Source organism: Leptopilina heterotoma, unplaced genomic scaffold, assembly GCF_015476425.1.
Source record: "Leptopilina heterotoma isolate Lh14 unplaced genomic scaffold, ASM1547642v1 Lhet_70, whole genome shotgun sequence".
Classification (NCBI taxonomy): Eukaryota; Metazoa; Arthropoda; class Insecta; order Hymenoptera; family Figitidae; genus Leptopilina; species Leptopilina heterotoma.
Window position 1 is genome coordinate 2,231,149 of NW_025111162.1, and position 17,190 is coordinate 2,248,338.

The window sequence follows — 17,190 nt, forward strand, 5'->3', positions numbered from 1 at the left end:
CAATTACAACAGAGAGTGTTTAGATTAAAAGAATAGTAATACCACGGTACTGATCACTTTTTTTGTGACCTTCACATTTTAACAAAAAAAATTGTTTTTGAGTGTAGAACTTCCAATTTTTGAACCTTTTTTTTACTGATATTTGTTGCTAATGGATTTTATTTTAGATTGTAATTCTCAGATAACATTAAAATGTGCCACCCAAGCAAAAATTGACAACTGGCGCAGTACTGCGCCAGTACTGCCCAGTACTGGCGGAGTACTGGCCGCCATGGTTGAACCAGTACTGGAATTTGACCGAAATGATAACGCTTTTCAGTACTGGCTTGATGTTACTGGCGCAGTACTGGCAGCCAGTACTGGTTTAGTACTGGCGCAGTACTGGTTCAGTACTGGTTTAGTACACGTGTAGAAAAATCTTCTGGCGCTGGCCTGAATCAGACCAGACCGTCTATTTTCCAATCTAGTGGAAAATTTATTTAAATTCAATGTTGACATAATAAAAAAAAATTAATTTATATTTATAAACATGTAATAATCCCCAACTTTTAACTTTTAATCAAATTAATGTTTACAACACAGAATAAACGCAAACCTATAACGAAATAAAATTTGACACTGCGAGGAATCGAACCCACGACCTACGGACTTCTAGCCTAACACTCTAACCACTACCCTATCGAAGCTACAGGAGAATAAATTTTAATTTTTGACACCTTTTACACTTACAATTAATAAAGAGCGTTTAGCTGTGTAATTTAGTTAAATTATTATTTAATTGAACTAAATTCAAAAAAATCAAATTAGTAAATTACCTACACTACCGTCGGGAATTATCGGTATGGCTGCACGCGCACGGCCCAAAAACATACCAATCTTTAAATCACGATTTTTTTGTAAATACAAATGTCAGAAAATTAACAAATATACCATTCGAAAGATTATTAAATTCTGCGATTAATGATACATAACTGAAAATTTTAATAATTTATACAAAATTAGCAGCAATCGGCAAATTTGACAAAAAAATTAAAAAATAAAATTTTTTCGGAAATTTTTTGAACCCCTGCACATTTTTTAAAAATTGTAGAAAAAATTTGAAACTTATATAGGTGTAATCATTCAAGTCTCATCTTTAATTTAAGACCAAAAAAGTTAAAAAATCTTAATCGGTTATCGAGATATCATTATAAACGGCCGAGCATTTTCAGCCAAAAACCGTTCAAAATCGACTAACTCAATGCATTTGTCAAAAAATATGCTCCGACGTTTATAATGATATCTCACGAACCGAATAAGATTTTTAAACTCTTTTGGTCTTAAATTAAAGATGCGACTTGAATGATTACACCTATGAGTAAGAATTTTTGAAACGTCCCAGGCGCGAAGTGACGCCGAGTTCAGGCTTTATAAAGATTGGCCGAGCATTGGTCAACATTGATTGAGCATGAGTGAATCAGCGAGAGCAGGACTGATCGAAGCTTTAATGTAACACCGATTCCAGACTGCAGCGCGAGCCTTGATTCAGCATTGGACATCAATGCTCAATCAATGCTGCGGACGCCTAATGCAGGACTGAAACAAGACTGCTTCCACTGTTCCCAAATTTACTCGTTTCTCACGTTTATTCAATATAATGTGAATATATGAATTATTAATAATAATAATAAATATTATTGTTATTATTTTAATTCATGTGCGTATATATACATATATATTTAATGACAATAAGTTATTATTTGTAATAATTATATTATTTTCATATAAATAAGAATATATTACTAACAATAAATATCATTTAAATAGTAATTTTAAAAAAATAATTTTAGTAAAAAAAGACAATTTTTCTGTTAATCGTTACATTTTTTCTTGATTTTTAACAGACTTTTAACATTATTTATAAACATGTTCACATTTTTTATTCACAACACAACACACAATTTTATTATTTTATATAAACGCTTATAACAAAGAATGAAAAATATTCGCTCGCATGTGGGATCGAAACTCACGCACCCCGCCCCTAACGCATACCGGAAGTTCTCAACGCACGCATTTAAACCGCTCGGCCACAGAAGGCTGGAAGGCTTCTCGCCTAATCTACTATATCAATGCCAGTGCCGTCACTCAACATGGGATACCAATGTTCGTCCCATGCTCGATTCAAGACTCGGTCAATCTTGATACAATATTCAGTTTCTTTATTACCGTGTGCACTGTACAATATTATCTATAAATATTTATAAATTATTTAATATTAAAATATTTTTTCTGATAATTTTATAAGTTAAATTATATATTATTTTTTTCTCGCACAGTGTCAAATTATTATTTTCAAATTCAAGAGTTTCGTTTATCTGAAAAATTTTCAGTGAAAAAAATGTTCATTAGGTAGTGATAAATATTTATGCTTAGTAATTTTACACTAGGATTAACTGTTTACTGAATATTATCAAAAATATATTTTTCGTCAAACGCGCGCGACTAAACACAAATACCACCATCCCATCTACTCAATGCTTTCCCCTCATGACGTCACAGGCGGGGAGTGTATTGAGTAGATGGGATGGTGGGAGCACGACAATCGCAACGTCACGCTGTAAAGTCTCAAGGTTATTTGTGTTTAGTCGCGCGCGTTTGACGAAAAATATATTTTTGATAATATTCAGTAAACAGTTAAACCTAGTGTAAAACTACTAGGCATAAATATTTATTACTACCTAATGAACATTTTTTTCACTGAAAATTTTTCAGATAAACGAAACTCTTGAACTTTGAAATAATAATTTGACACTGTGCAAGAAAAAAAATATAATATATAATAATTTAACTTTATTGATATGAATCTTATATAATTAATATAAATATTATACACTAAATAAATAATAATATTTATTTACCAATTGATATCTTAATAATAATAATAATAATAATACTTATTATATTATTTAATAATAATTAATAATAAGAATAATAATTTTTAAATAGTATAAAAAATTACTAAAAAATATCAGATAATAATATTTTAATATTAAATAATTTATAAATATTTATATCTAATTTATATCTAATATTGGTAAGTGCACACGGTAATAAATAAACTATCAAGATTGATTCAAGATTGAATAAAGACTGGATGTTGAAGCTCCACTCACAAAGATTGACCGAGTCTTGAATCGAGCATGGGACGAACATTGGTGTCCCATGCTGAACCAATATTGAGTGACAATGATATAAAGACTGCTCCAACTCTGGGTTACCCACGCTGGGCGTTCAAGACTAAGTCAAGTTTCAACCCATCGTCAGCACTGGTCTTTCGCGCCTGGGGTGCCACCTAAAATTCAAAAAATTTATTTTTGGCCAAAATGTTGTTTTTTCTATAGTGCTTTACATAAAAAAACACTATGCCAAAGGATTTGCCAAAAAAAAAATTTTTGTTATTGTTATAAACAATTAAAGTTTTCAGACACTTTTTTTTAAAAAATTAATTAAAAAGAAACTTGTTAACCGATTTTAATGATTCAAGAGGCATTCTTTTTTATTTGAGTCAAAGTTTTGAATAAAATTTTTTTCGTAAAAAAATATTGAAATTTAATAAATAAACAAATTATTTATTTATAACAAATTAGCAAAAAACCATGTTCTCAATCGAATTTCAAAATGAAAAAAATAGTACTTATTCTCTGATTACCACTGAGTAATATTCCGTTGAGAAAAAAAATGGCACGGCTTGGACAACTGACTTATTTAAACATTGTTTATCCCGAGCAGAACGGGATTTGCATGTGACGTCACGCGCAGCGGTCCTTTGACGCGGGAATCTAAGAGAATATCAGAGGAATATCAAAAATAATATTAAAATAATGTTTAAGTATTTCTTATGGACGAAAAAAACTATAACAATTTAATTAATTGTTTAAACAATTAATTTTTGTTATTTTTTCATAAACAGTAGTTAGGGCTAGAAATTTCTAGTCTTCTCTCAATTTCTCAATTTTTCAATGAGTAAAACATCTACTAATGGTAATGGCAGCCGTACCGATAATTCCTGACGGTAGTGTAATAAATTTCCATAAATTACCTCTAAAACATCCATAAATTACCATAAATTACCGACATTCAATTTTTTAGGTCTAATTTGTGTTTTACATATTTTAGTAAACTATCGTCAAAATTTTTATAAATTATCTCATAAATTTTCATAAATTGCCGCGAAAATTTCCATAAATTACCATAAATTTCCAATGTTTATTTTTTTAGTTCTCGTTTGTGTTTTACATAGTTTTGTAAACTATCGTCAAAATGTTTATAGATTACCGCATAAATTTCCATAAATTACCGCAAATTTTCCATAAATGACAGAAATCCAAAATTTTAATGATAATTTTTGCTTTACATATATTTACGAATTATTGCAAAAATTTCTATAAATTTCCATAAATTACAGCAAAAATTTTTAATTGTAACTTATGTGGAACATATTTTTATAAATTATTGCAAAAATTTCTATAAATTACTGCATAAATTTCCATTAATTAGTTTCTAACTGACTATTGTCAGTTTACCGTGTAAAAAAAAAAAAAATTTTTTTTTTTTTTTTTTTAATTTTTTATTTATTAAAATTTATTAAACCGTAGTACTGGTTTGCCAGTGTTGTTTTCACAATACTGGCACAGTACTGGCATACTAGTCTTAAAGGGCAGTACTGGCGTAGTACAGAAATTTTATTGAAGCCAGTACTGGTGCAATACTGCGCCTGTTGTGAATACTGGCATTTGACAGAAATTTTTGCTTGGGCATAAACAGTTAAATTATACACGAAAAGAAAAGGTCTGGAAGAGATATCCATAAAAATATTGTTGAGCAGAATATTGTTGTGTTATCCAATTCAATAAAAGAGACAACTTTCAGAATGGAAGCACATTCCATATTCAAATTGGAAAAAATTAAAGGTTCAGGACTTTCGAAATTTCGGCAAAATTTAAAGATTTGAATAGTAAAAATCGATCTTCTCTTACAGTTTTTAATATTTTTCAACGAAAATTTTTTTCCATGCCTATTTTACAATTCTAAACAACTTCTTGCATAGATTTGCAATAATATGCAATAGGTCAAAAGAAAAAAATTCTAACCTCTTCAAAAATTAAAATATTACCTCGTTTAATAATTTTATTTTAAAGGGGTCAAAATAAAGGTAGGGTCTCCCCTTAAAAGAACGAAACTGATCCCTTGAATTCAAATGTTAATTTAAATTTTATGTAATTATTTAATATTTAATCAAATTTATTTCAAACTTGAACTAAATAAAATTTCTGTGAATTCAATAAAATTTATTTAAAATGATTAAAATTTTATTAAAATAAAATTTATTTACATTCAATAAAATATATTTGAAATTTAAATTTAATAAAATTTCTTTAAGGTGAGTAATTCCTATACATTTTATTTTAATTAAGTAAACTTTTACTTGACTTAAGTATATTGTTTACTTGCAGCAAATATACTTTTCATTAAATGCTAAAAGTTTTTTTATTTTAATTAATAATAATATTATTATTTAATTAAATAATTAATGTTTATTCATTTTATATTTGCTTTTTGTTAAAACCGTTTTTTTGTATTATTTTGTAATAAACAGTACTAAATACTAAGTCGTTATTTGTGTTAATTATACTGCTGTTGTTAATTCTATCACAAAATAATTAATTTTTTTAATTTAAAAATATAGTTTATTTCTAGCAAATAATTCTCATTATTTGTTAAAAATAAAAATTTATATTTAAAATCTTTTTCTCTCGGTGAATTGATTCGTTAAATTGAGCTTGAAATGTCTCAATTATTCAAATCATATGTGAATAAAAAAATGAAAGGGATAACTATAAAAAGGACTTGAAAATCAGTAAACTGCACATGTTACCGTGACCCATATTTCGAGTTCGTGTACTCATTACCAAAGCCCATTTAAGCTCATTTCGTCCTTACACGTTTTCTACTTTTGCACTTGCGCGAGTATTTATAAAAAGACATTTTTTCTCATATTATCTCATCGCCATATAATATATATTTGAAGATTCGAAAAATAGGTTGAATTCGAAAACAGAATAATAAAAATTTAATATACTGCACTCACCCTGAATTGTACCACTGTAGGAATGGGTCGAGTCAAATTTTATAGGTCCATTTGTACCCTCGAATACAGCATCCTTCGCGAAAAGATCTGAATCACGAGTCAATCTCATTGTCCATTGTCTGTAATAAAAGAAGAATATTTAGAAAAATTATTTAATGCTTTTTTGTGATAACTTTATTATTTTAATTGTTTTATTTTGTTATTAATTTGTCATTTTCATTTTTTTATTATTTTGTAATTTTATTTCTTAATTTTTATTTAAAATTTTACATAAAAAATACAAAAATAATGTTACAAAAAAACCGCATAAAAATATTACAACTAGTCACTAATTTATTAGTAAACATTTTTACTAATTCAAAAGAGAGAATAATAAATAATAATAAAAAATTATAAGAATGAATACTATTCAGCAAATAATTTTTTATGTAAATATTTTTGTTTACTTATAAATACCCACATAGCACAATCATTTTCTGAAAATTTGCGGCAAGTTTTCAAAGCCAAATTCGAAAACTTGCCTGGCAAATTTGCAGCAAACTTGCGGTAAATACCAAAATGTCCGTTTGGTGGCAAGTTTGCAGAACAAATTTGCAGAAAATTTGCATGGCAAAGTAAATGTTAAATGCATGCGCAGTAGTTTTCTATGACATCTAGAGCTGCGCACTACATTTACATCTGCAAATTTGCTCTGCAAACTTGCCACCAAACGGACATTTTGGTATTTACCGCAAGTTTGCTGCAAATTTGCCAGGCAAGTTTTCAAATTTGGCTTTGAAAACTTGCCGCAAATTTGCAGAAAATTATTGTGCTATGTGGATATAATGTTATAAAATGGGAATTGACATAGGGGCGTGGCTTATTCAATATGGCGGCTTATATACCCCAAAATAGTGCAAAATACACGTGTAATATCAAATTTTTTTCCAAAATGCTAATTAAAATAGAAAATATTTTTGCTTAGGCGAATACGATTTCTTGCCACAGAAATATGATTGAAGAAAATCACGTTCTTAATGCCAATTATATTATTAAGATTGGAAAATTTAAAAATAATTACAGTGACAATTCAGTTTGACAGCTCTGTGTTTGCAAACGTCTAATTTGAAAGAACTGCCGCAGGAAATGAATAATTATTAATTATTATTTATGTTGCCTTTTTTCTTCATTTATTACAATTTATTTATAAATTTCATTTTAAAAATAAAAAACATGATTAAAATTTTGTTTACTATAGGTTAAATTACTCCAAAACAATTTTCATCCGTAAATAATTAAAAAACAAAGAAGCACACTCTTTTCTTGATTGTAACTTTATTTTATTTCTCAGCGATTTTCTAAGCCTTTAATTTATCCATTTTTTCCACTTTTACAACAAAATATTCAACTTCTATATGCAATAATTTTGTTTTGGAAATCTATGTACACGGAAAAAAAAGTTCACGAATCTCTCGTGAACTAGTATATCACTTTTGGATGGGACACAAAATTTCAAAATTTTCATTCACTTTTGATTAGAAATGGCGAACGTCAACGAAAAACTGAAACAAAGTTAATGAATTTTTGATGAACTGTTAAGGAAGAGTAGTTCGTCAAAAGTAGAGGTACAAGTTCACGAAAAAATCGTGAACTAGCGAGTGTCAGTAGTATGCTTAGTTCGTAATGCGCATCAAATATGGCTGATCAAGCATTCATCATTCAGTCGGTGTCATCGGTGTTTACATTTGGGAAAATTCTTTGATGAAAGTTATTATTTAGAATCAGTGTTTTTTATTACTTAGTGAATATTTTTGTTTGCTAATTTCCTTTGTGAAACAAATAATTCATAAAATGAATTAAAAGTTACGATAAGGGACTTTTTCTACTTTGCACGGTCCTGAGGTTTACAGCAGACAAAGCTAATCGTTTCGTTTGTCGAAGGACAGTGTATCTAGATTTAGCCGTGGCGGTTAGTTGTTAGAAATATTATGTTAAAGGGTATAGGTACTAGGTTCGAATCCCGTGAAGCGAATTACGAATTTTAATGGCGATAAAATTGTGTATTCTGTGTAGTTGGGTGCGTAATAGGCGTCAAGTTATCAAATAAAGTGAAATACTATAAAAAAGTAGTGTCTGGAAATTATTTTTTCTTGTTTTTAGCATTTTTTAAAAATTCACGAATGTTTCGTTAACTTTGACGAAAAGTTCGGAAACCGTACTATGTTTCTAGTGAAGGAGTTGATGAAATTTTGACGAACTGTGTTTGTTGATTTTCAAGAATTTTGTGTCCCATCCAAAAGTGATATACTAGTTCAGGAGAGATTCGTGAACTTTTTTTTTCCGCGTAGAGATACTAATAAGTCTTTTTTTGCATTACTGTTATATCCAGAAACTGAACAATTTTCCCGATAAGAAGTTTTAGAACGACTTACTAGCTTAACACTTTCCATTTTTCGAAAATTAAATATATTTACATTTGACACTGTTAACTTTGACCAAATCGGGGTATTTAAATAGTTTGATTTTCCGCCACCAGTTGGCGTCTGATTTATATCAATTCCCAGCGCTAAAACAAAGATGTATCCGTCAACACGACACTTCAACTTTTAGAGCCAAATATCAATAATTATTAATATCAGTTTATTGATAATAAAAATTTGCTTGTAATTATCATAAAGTTTAACTAAGTAAGAATTTCTTACTGATTTAACCTATTATAGTTGGTTACTTTTCAAGTTTTAATATTTGACACAATTTTGCAATTCATTGCAAAAGTTAATCAAATATTAATAAACTTTGAAAATTCCTTTCAAGTGTTATTTTTGCACGCACTTTCTATGCATGAGGAAATAACTAATTTTGTTTCTTATCCTACATAATATTATTTAATGTATATTATAATTCTGTCTATTATATTTTTACAATATATTAGATAAAATACCGAATATAACATTAAAGAATATTATAAAAGTAAATTCATTAAATTTTAATTTAGCCTTAATTTAGATTTTTGTACCGGAGGTACGGTACAAAGTTGACGGTAAAAGGCAACGTGGCACGGTGCATCGCCTTTACGGGAAAATCTGGAGACACGTCTGACTCGCCCTGTGTCTCCCGCTCGACTAACTCTCGCTCTCGAAACCTCAACCGTACCGCGCTTGCGCATAAATACCGCGCATTTTCCCTGACTCTCTCTCTTACCTCGCCAGACTTCGACGAAGCAACACGGCTCTCGCCCGAGAGACACGGATACCTGCGTTGGCGTCGCTGACGGCACGCTCTCTCGCCAACTGTCACTCTGCCGAGTGACGCTCCCAGCCACTGCCACGCCGCCACTTCAACACCGACTCCTCGCCTGCCACCTCGCCGCCTGCCAAACCGTCAACTGCCTGCCGTCCTCCTCAGGGAAAAATATTTGGGGAAATAAATATTTTATTGGAAACGACGTCTCATCTCTCTTCCGCTGGCGGCGGAACCTCACCATTTCCAACAACCTGTCCTTTTCAGGACAAACAACAACAACAAATCAAACTTTACATTGACAATTAGTCGTTTTTAGGATAAATTATCAATTATTTTTACGAAGAATATTTTGTTTCAAACAAACATTGACCGATTAGGTTTGACACACAGGACGTGACTCAAGGCTTCGCGACCTTTTGATCTGTCCTAACCAGGGACAGATACTCAAGGCTTAGACTTTTTGAACTTCTGGTCAAACCTACGACGTCATCTCAGAGGTTGCAACCGGCTCTAGGGGACAGCTTCCAGAACCTTGCTGAGGTTCGGTCGCCCGACACCTAGAGTTGAACGGGACTTCAGCACTCGAACCCTGTTTGGGTTCTTTCTGACCGTCACCGATCGGCTCTGCAATCTGAAGACCATTTTTCTCTCGCTCCTTTGAGCCAGTCATTACTCCTCCACACAGTGACCGGTATCAAACCATATATTGTACAGAAAAGGATTTATAACGTCAAATTTGATGCGAATCTAACCAACGAAAAATTGGCGCTTAATGCTTTGTTTTATAGCGCACCCTTCAATTATTTCTAAAAATAGATGTAAAACAAATACCCAGGTAGAAATTTCAACTCTGTAATGACCAGTCACTGGGAAGTTTTTCTAGATTCTGGCCAGTGATTGACCAGAAAATATGGCAAGTGATTGATTAGAAATGTAACACGCTGCTTTAGCAGTCACTGGTTAGATTATCTGGCCAGTGACTGGCAAGTAACTGACCAGTAACTGGCAAGTAACTGGACAGTTTTCTGCTCAAAATCTAGAATAAAATATAATTTTTCCTGGCTCTTTGTATTTTGTTTATAATTACATATTTAATTATATTTTTGTGTTTATTCAAATATTTAAGACTAATGAACAATTTCTCTACCAATAACACTTAAATCTAAGAACGGTGACTAAATGGTAACTTATCTTAACTACAAGTTAAGATAATAACATATTATTACTAAGTTATAATAATATTTATTTGTTGAACTGCAGTTCTATTCCGATTGTGACCAGAATTTCTGGCCAGTGACCTGATAAACTGTTTAGTAACTTGACAGAGACTTGACGGCTTATCTTGTCAAAATTTAGAAAAATGTAAACTTTGGTAACGTGACAGTGAAACTATCATGGCTTTTAAATAAAAAATGCAAAAATTTTATATTAATTAGTAGAGAATCATATTTTTAAAAGCATGTATAAAAGTGTGCATGTTATATAAAATTATGAATGTTTTAAAAAGACTGTTTCTTTAGACTTTTCAATTTTTGACCGTATCGAACATAAAAATTATTTTTAATATCTAATTATAAATGATTGACTACGAGTGTAGGGGAGATTGGGGAATTGTGGGACACCTCCATTATTTAATAATATTTACAAGTTTCATCATCCAATTAAAAAAAATTTTATTTTGTTCGTCCAAAGTAAATTTTCCATTAGCATTTCATGACTTTACAACGCTTTACAATTACCTACAAACCGTTAACAAAAATCACCTGAAAAATTACATTCAAATATTTATTTTGGGCCTTCATGTTTTTATTGTTTTTACAAGGATTTTCAAGAATTAATTATGGAAAATATTTTTTTTAATTATAGTGTGTCATTGGTACTTTGACTCCAAAAACAAAATTTTGCATTAAATTAAAATGAATAAATAATGCAAAGCTTTTTGTTAAATGAAGCATTTGGGGAATTGTGGGCCACTTTTTTGGGGAAGTATTTGTTGCTTTAACGATTTAATTGGAAATGTTATTAAAATCACTCATAGTTATAGTAATTTAACAAAAACAATTATATTCATTGCGATTCAAGCGATAGAGCTGTTCACTTAAAATGTGTAATTAATTGAGCCTATTTTATTGTCTCAATTGTGACTATGATATATGACAGTTTAGACCTTCTACTGACACGAAAAATTTTTTGTGTAAGATATTGAGCTAAGAAAAAGTGTGGCCCACAATATCCCAATCTCCCCTATTTTTATGGGAGCTTTGTTTTCTTCCTTAGTGTCAAGATTTTCTAGCTAGAGATTTGAAAAAATCTAGAATAATTCTTTTAATAGGATACGGCAAGTTTTTCTGATCAGTGCTCTCTAAATCTGAAACAGCGATAAGTATACAACTGATTACAATTAGGGTATATACGCTGCGAATTAGTGAAATTTCACTAATTAATTAGCGTATATACGCTTTTCGGAATTACTAGTATACTTATCGCTGTGAAACAGTGAAACTTTCTGTGACTTGCATTATAGGTTAAAAAGTAATTCGGATGTTTGAAAATTATGTCAAATGGAATTTCGGACAAATAAATTTTATGTTAAATGGTTATTCGAATAAATGAAAATTATGACAAATAAAATTTCTATAAATTAAAATTTCTGAAATATGACATTTCGTAGATTTAAAGGTTATGTCTCATGAGAATTCGAGTAAATGCGCTTTATGTCACTTGATAATTCGAGTAAATGAACATTATGACAAATAAAATTTCGATAAATGAAATTTCTTAAATATGACATTTCGAAGATTTGAAGGTTATGTCACATGAGAATTCGAGTAAATGCGCTTTATGTCACTTGATAATTCGAGTAAATGAACATTATGACAAATAAAATTTCGATAAATGAAAGTTATGTAATATAATATTTCGAAGGTTTGAAAATTATGTCAAATGGCAATTCGGAGGATTAATAATTATGACAAATAGTCATTCGGAAAAACAAAATGTATGTCAAAAAAATTTTCGACATATTAAAAATTATATTAAAAAACAATTCGACTATTTAAATAATAGGATAAAGAATAAATCGATAAATTAAAAATTATGTTGAATGAAATTTCGAAAACTGAAAATTATGCGAAATGATGTTTCGATAATAAGAATTTCGATGTTTTGAACATTAGGAAATTGAAATTTGAGGAATAATCATGCGCCCCCAAAGTTTTCATTACAATGTAAACGATAGCGCGCGACCCTGCTTGAAGAGTTCGAAAATTGTCTTTTCACTTGGGATATCGATATATGGGTGATTAAAACTAAAATGTAATTTTCATGTCCTGCCCAAAAATTTGGAATACTAGTTCATATATAAAAGTTTTGTAAGTCAATTATTTTTCTTAATCACTCCTTCTACTTAAATTATTAATTCTTAGTCGCTAGAAATTCTCTGAAAAAATTTGGCAGAGAAGAATAGAAGCAAAATGTCAGTGGTGTCCCTTGTCCGCACTTAAGAAATCAGAACTTTACCAAACTAGCGCAGTCGACGGCCGCAAGCGGCCGTCTCCTTTGCCGTTCTCTGCCATTTCTCAATTCAGTTCCCTGCCTACTTTTTAATTAATTACAATTTTTCTTTTTTCTTTGTGAATTTGATATACAATTAAACTTACACAAACATACAAGCGTAAGGCATATGAAACTGGCGAACGCTAAGCATTAAATAGGGAATTATCTTTAACTGTTCTACGCCATTTCTAAATTTAGTTTGCTACCTAATTTTGAATTAATTCTAATAACTTTAATTTCATTACATTTAAATATAAGATTTAAACTCCTGCCCTATTATAATTATATTCTTTGTTACTATTATTAATAATTATTTATTATTTTCAATAATATTGATTTCAATTTATTTATTCTAATTTCTTTTTTAATAAACATAAATTGATAAATATATACCATTTGTCTAGTTTTAATTATCTGATGCTGAATTAGAATGTATGTTCATTGTTATTAATAATATTAAAAAAAGTTTTTTGTTTATTTAATTTTCTTAATTACTTTTAATTAAAAAATGAATAAAAATAAATATTTATTTTTTATCAATTTCAAAAAAGGCTATCAACATTTTAAAAGTTAGCGCCAACAATTGGACAACCGCAGCTCCATCTGCAACATGCACTTTGCTTATGAGTATGCCTTTCTCCAATGCTTTTTTCCTAATCGCGCTGCGAGTTCTCTTCGATATTTTCGATATTCGATCTTGCCCATGGCTTCATACTTTTTTTGGTAGGATAATAAAAATGGTTGATTCTCATATTTTTAGTACCACAAAAAATTATGTTGTACAGATAAGAGTCTATATTTTTATATAGTAACTGTGCTAACAGAATAATTTTGATCCAGTGCTAGAAAAAAAATCAAAATCGCCTGTCCGTAAGTTTAATATTTTTAAGTAATTATCGCAAATTTTGAATATCATACCTGATATTTAAATAACTTTGTGCATATAATTGTCTTATTAAGCGTTAATAGTATTGGTGATATGTATAGCTTCTTAAAGAAAAAACATTACAACATTCTATCACGTCTATAACTTGTACGGTTGGTGGCAGAAAGTAAGTATCACTTTATCGAGCACACCATGTCAGTTCATCAAAAAATTGTTCATAATATTAATATTTTTTAAATATTATTGTATCTTATTTTCAGTTATTAAACGTACTTTAAAACCGCAACGACTTTAACTTAAAAATAAAGTCTTTCTTTTTTGAAATTAAGAAATAAAGCAAAATGTCAGTGGTGTCCCTTGTCAGTGGTGTCCCCTCAAAATTCTGTTTCTTGCATCTTATTATTTTATTTGCAATAAATTTGTGTTAAACTTACTCCTTATATGATTTGATACTGGATTGTAATTTATAAGCTGATTTTGTTCTCACTATTAAAAAAAATTATCTGTGAAATCTTTCAAAAATGTCAGTGGTGTCCCTCAATGTTCATATGTTTTTTTGGACTTCAAAAGTATATAATTTATGGCAGGACTCATTACAAATATTTTTTAAGTCATGTTGAAACATTCATTATTGTAATTTGAAATATTTTAACTTTTTAAACTTGTAAGAATTTATTTGAGAAGAGAATAAACGAAAAGAGAAAATTTCTTATCATTTCTGCCTATCGTTTTTTACCTGGTGAAAATTTAAAATTTGCTTCCACCTGCTCGACCACTATTATTTTTGTTCATCATATATTCTTGTCAACCAAAATAGAGTCTCGTTAAGTTCAAAATCCAACATCGAAAAATCAAAGTTAGTAGGATCAAAAATGACATTTTAATTTTAATCACATAACTAATGACATATCATTTTGGTGTCCAAAAAGAGTACTTTAAACAAAAAAAAAATTTCAATTTTTTTTTGAAAATTTCAAAGTGGGTAATCCCTCAAAAAGTTTCTCTAAGTAAAACTAAAAAAGATAAATCAAAAACCCTTTTTTATATTTTTAGTAGAAATCATAAGATTTCAAATGATATAAATTAATTTGGATTTAGAGAAAAATTTCCTAGATTTTTACCGATCTGAAAAAAAGTGAGCAGGTTTACCCCAGTCTCCTCTACTTGACAAGTTTCTACCTGGGTAGTCCAGGCAAATTAGCATTTATAGACTTTTTATCTTCTTCTTCTTCTTAAATGACTTTTGGCTATGCCGACTGTCAGAACAAAACACTTAGAAGAATAAGAATTAAGAATTAAAAGTGTCCATGAAATTGGTTAATGTGAACAAAAATGGCGTCAAACGCGGTTCGGACATTCGGTAAACTATATATATCTATGGCGGTTGATGAGCACGTGTCGGGAGGTAAAGATGTGATTTAAATATTTATTCTATTGCAAATATGAGTTTCTTTAAGGCTATGTCCAAGTTGTGAAATGTAAATAAACCAAAAGGTTGCTAAACTTGCACTAAAATCGCAATTTTGCGACAGCCAATTCTCCCACAAAAAATAACATTTTTATACTTTCTTTACGAAAATGGAAAATTAGAGTATCAAAGTTTCCAATAAAATTGTTTTTGACTATGAGCAATAAAAAGCAATTAGTAAAATAAGTAACTAAAATGACCTGTAAAATAGCATTTTTGACGCGTCGCGAAAAATAAACTGTTTGAGTATATCAACCGCACGGATGATAAAAAAGTCTTATGCCCGTGCAGAAAATGCCCCACTTTGCCCTATTTAAAACAGGGTTCTGGTCGAGGCCTGGACAGTTTTCCCTATTAAATTTTTTTTTAATAAAGCTTTTAGAATTCCTTTTTGTTGTAGAAGCTATTAACAATGAAAGGCAATCATTATTTTAGTTATTTAATAATTTTTTTATTTTAGGGGTTTGACTAGAATTCCTAGCCAGAACCCCAGGTAGGGTGTTCATTAGATTTTAGATAGGGTACTGATCAGGGCCTCGACAGTTTTCCTTGTTTAAATAAAGAGTAAAAAAATTACATCTCTAAAATTACTTTTAATAAAAAATAATGAACAATTGAAGAATACAATTAAAGAGAGTAATTATACTATCGTTTTAATAATTTTTTTATTTTGTGGGTTTGACCAGAATTTCTGGCCAAAACCCCAAGTGAGCTGTTCACTAGATATTAAATAGGACTCTGATCAGGGCCTCGACAGTTTTGCTCGTTTGAATAAAGTGTAAATGAATTAAGTTTTTTAAATTAGTTACCATAATAAAATTATAAACAATTGAAGAAATTAATTAAACGGAGTAATTATACTACATTTTTAAGAATTTTTTTATCTTATGGGTTTGACCAGAAATTCTGTCCAAAACCCTAAGTGGGGTGTTCACTAGATATAAAATATGGCTCTGATCAGGGCCTCGACAGTTTACCTCGTTTTAAAAGCATGTAAATAAATTTAATTTTTTAAAATTAACCTTGAACCCCCTCTCCCCCTATAACGTCACGTCACACACGTAAATTTTAATGTGAATTTTATACATTTGACATTATATATTATATATCCTGCACTCAAAATTATTGAATCAGTTAAAAATATTTTTTTCTGACAATTAGTTAAAAATAACTGATGTTTCAATACAATTTTTTTTGATTGATTCATTTAGTCACGTTTAACTACCTACATATCACCGAAACTTTCCTAAAAATTTATTAAAGATTTACTCGCAAGCTTCGAAATATTTAAATGCAAAGTTTAGTGAAAATTGTGTAAAGATTTAAATATCCCACTTCAATAAATGTTTAACGCGAAACTATTTTCTGAAAATATTCACGAAATTATAGTCGAAAATGTAATTAAAATGTTCAGGAATGTTTCAAGCTATATTTTTAAGAAAATTTGACGATAAACATTTATTGTAGTAAAAAATTTAAATCTTTACACAATTTTAACTAAACTTTGCAAGTAAATTTTTTGAAGTATGCAAGCAAATCTTTAATATACATATTTAGAAAAGTTTCGGTGTTTTGTGGATAATTTTTCAGTTATTTTTTTAACTGATTCAGAAGCAAAAAGTCAGTCACTGCTGATTGTCAGTTAAAACCAAGATTTTTAACTGATTCAAATTAAGAGAATATATTATTTATCATATTATATTATAAATAATAAATCAATAGATGTTAAATAGGTACATAATAGATATTAAATAGTTTAAAGCATTTTTAACTTGTTTTATTTAGAAAAAGTGACATTGTCACATATAATTTCTTATAATCTTTGAATTTAAAAGATTGTGACGTAACACATGAGTTCACCCCCCCCCTCCCCCATGTCACACTTAGTCACAATTCTCAGACCCCCTCCCTCCCCCTAGCCGCGTGACG

The 17,190-nt window shown here is 29.6% G+C and overlaps 1 protein-coding gene across 8 annotated transcripts in view; it reads right to left on the minus strand.

Moving 5' to 3' along the window:
- Positions 1-17,190, minus strand: part of LOC122510570 (disintegrin and metalloproteinase domain-containing protein 10) — a 1,090,443-nt gene that overhangs the window by 652,837 nt on the left and 420,416 nt on the right. For 7 of the 8 annotated variants that reach the window (XM_043625327.1, XM_043625328.1, XM_043625329.1 and 4 more), the window contains exon 4: positions 6,131-6,249. In XM_043625327.1, the coding sequence (XP_043481262.1) occupies positions 6,131-6,249 (119 nt within the window). Of the gene's footprint in view, positions 1-6,130; positions 6,250-8,541; positions 8,579-17,190 lie in introns of those variants that run through there. The other variant, XM_043625330.1, reaches the window with a different exon arrangement.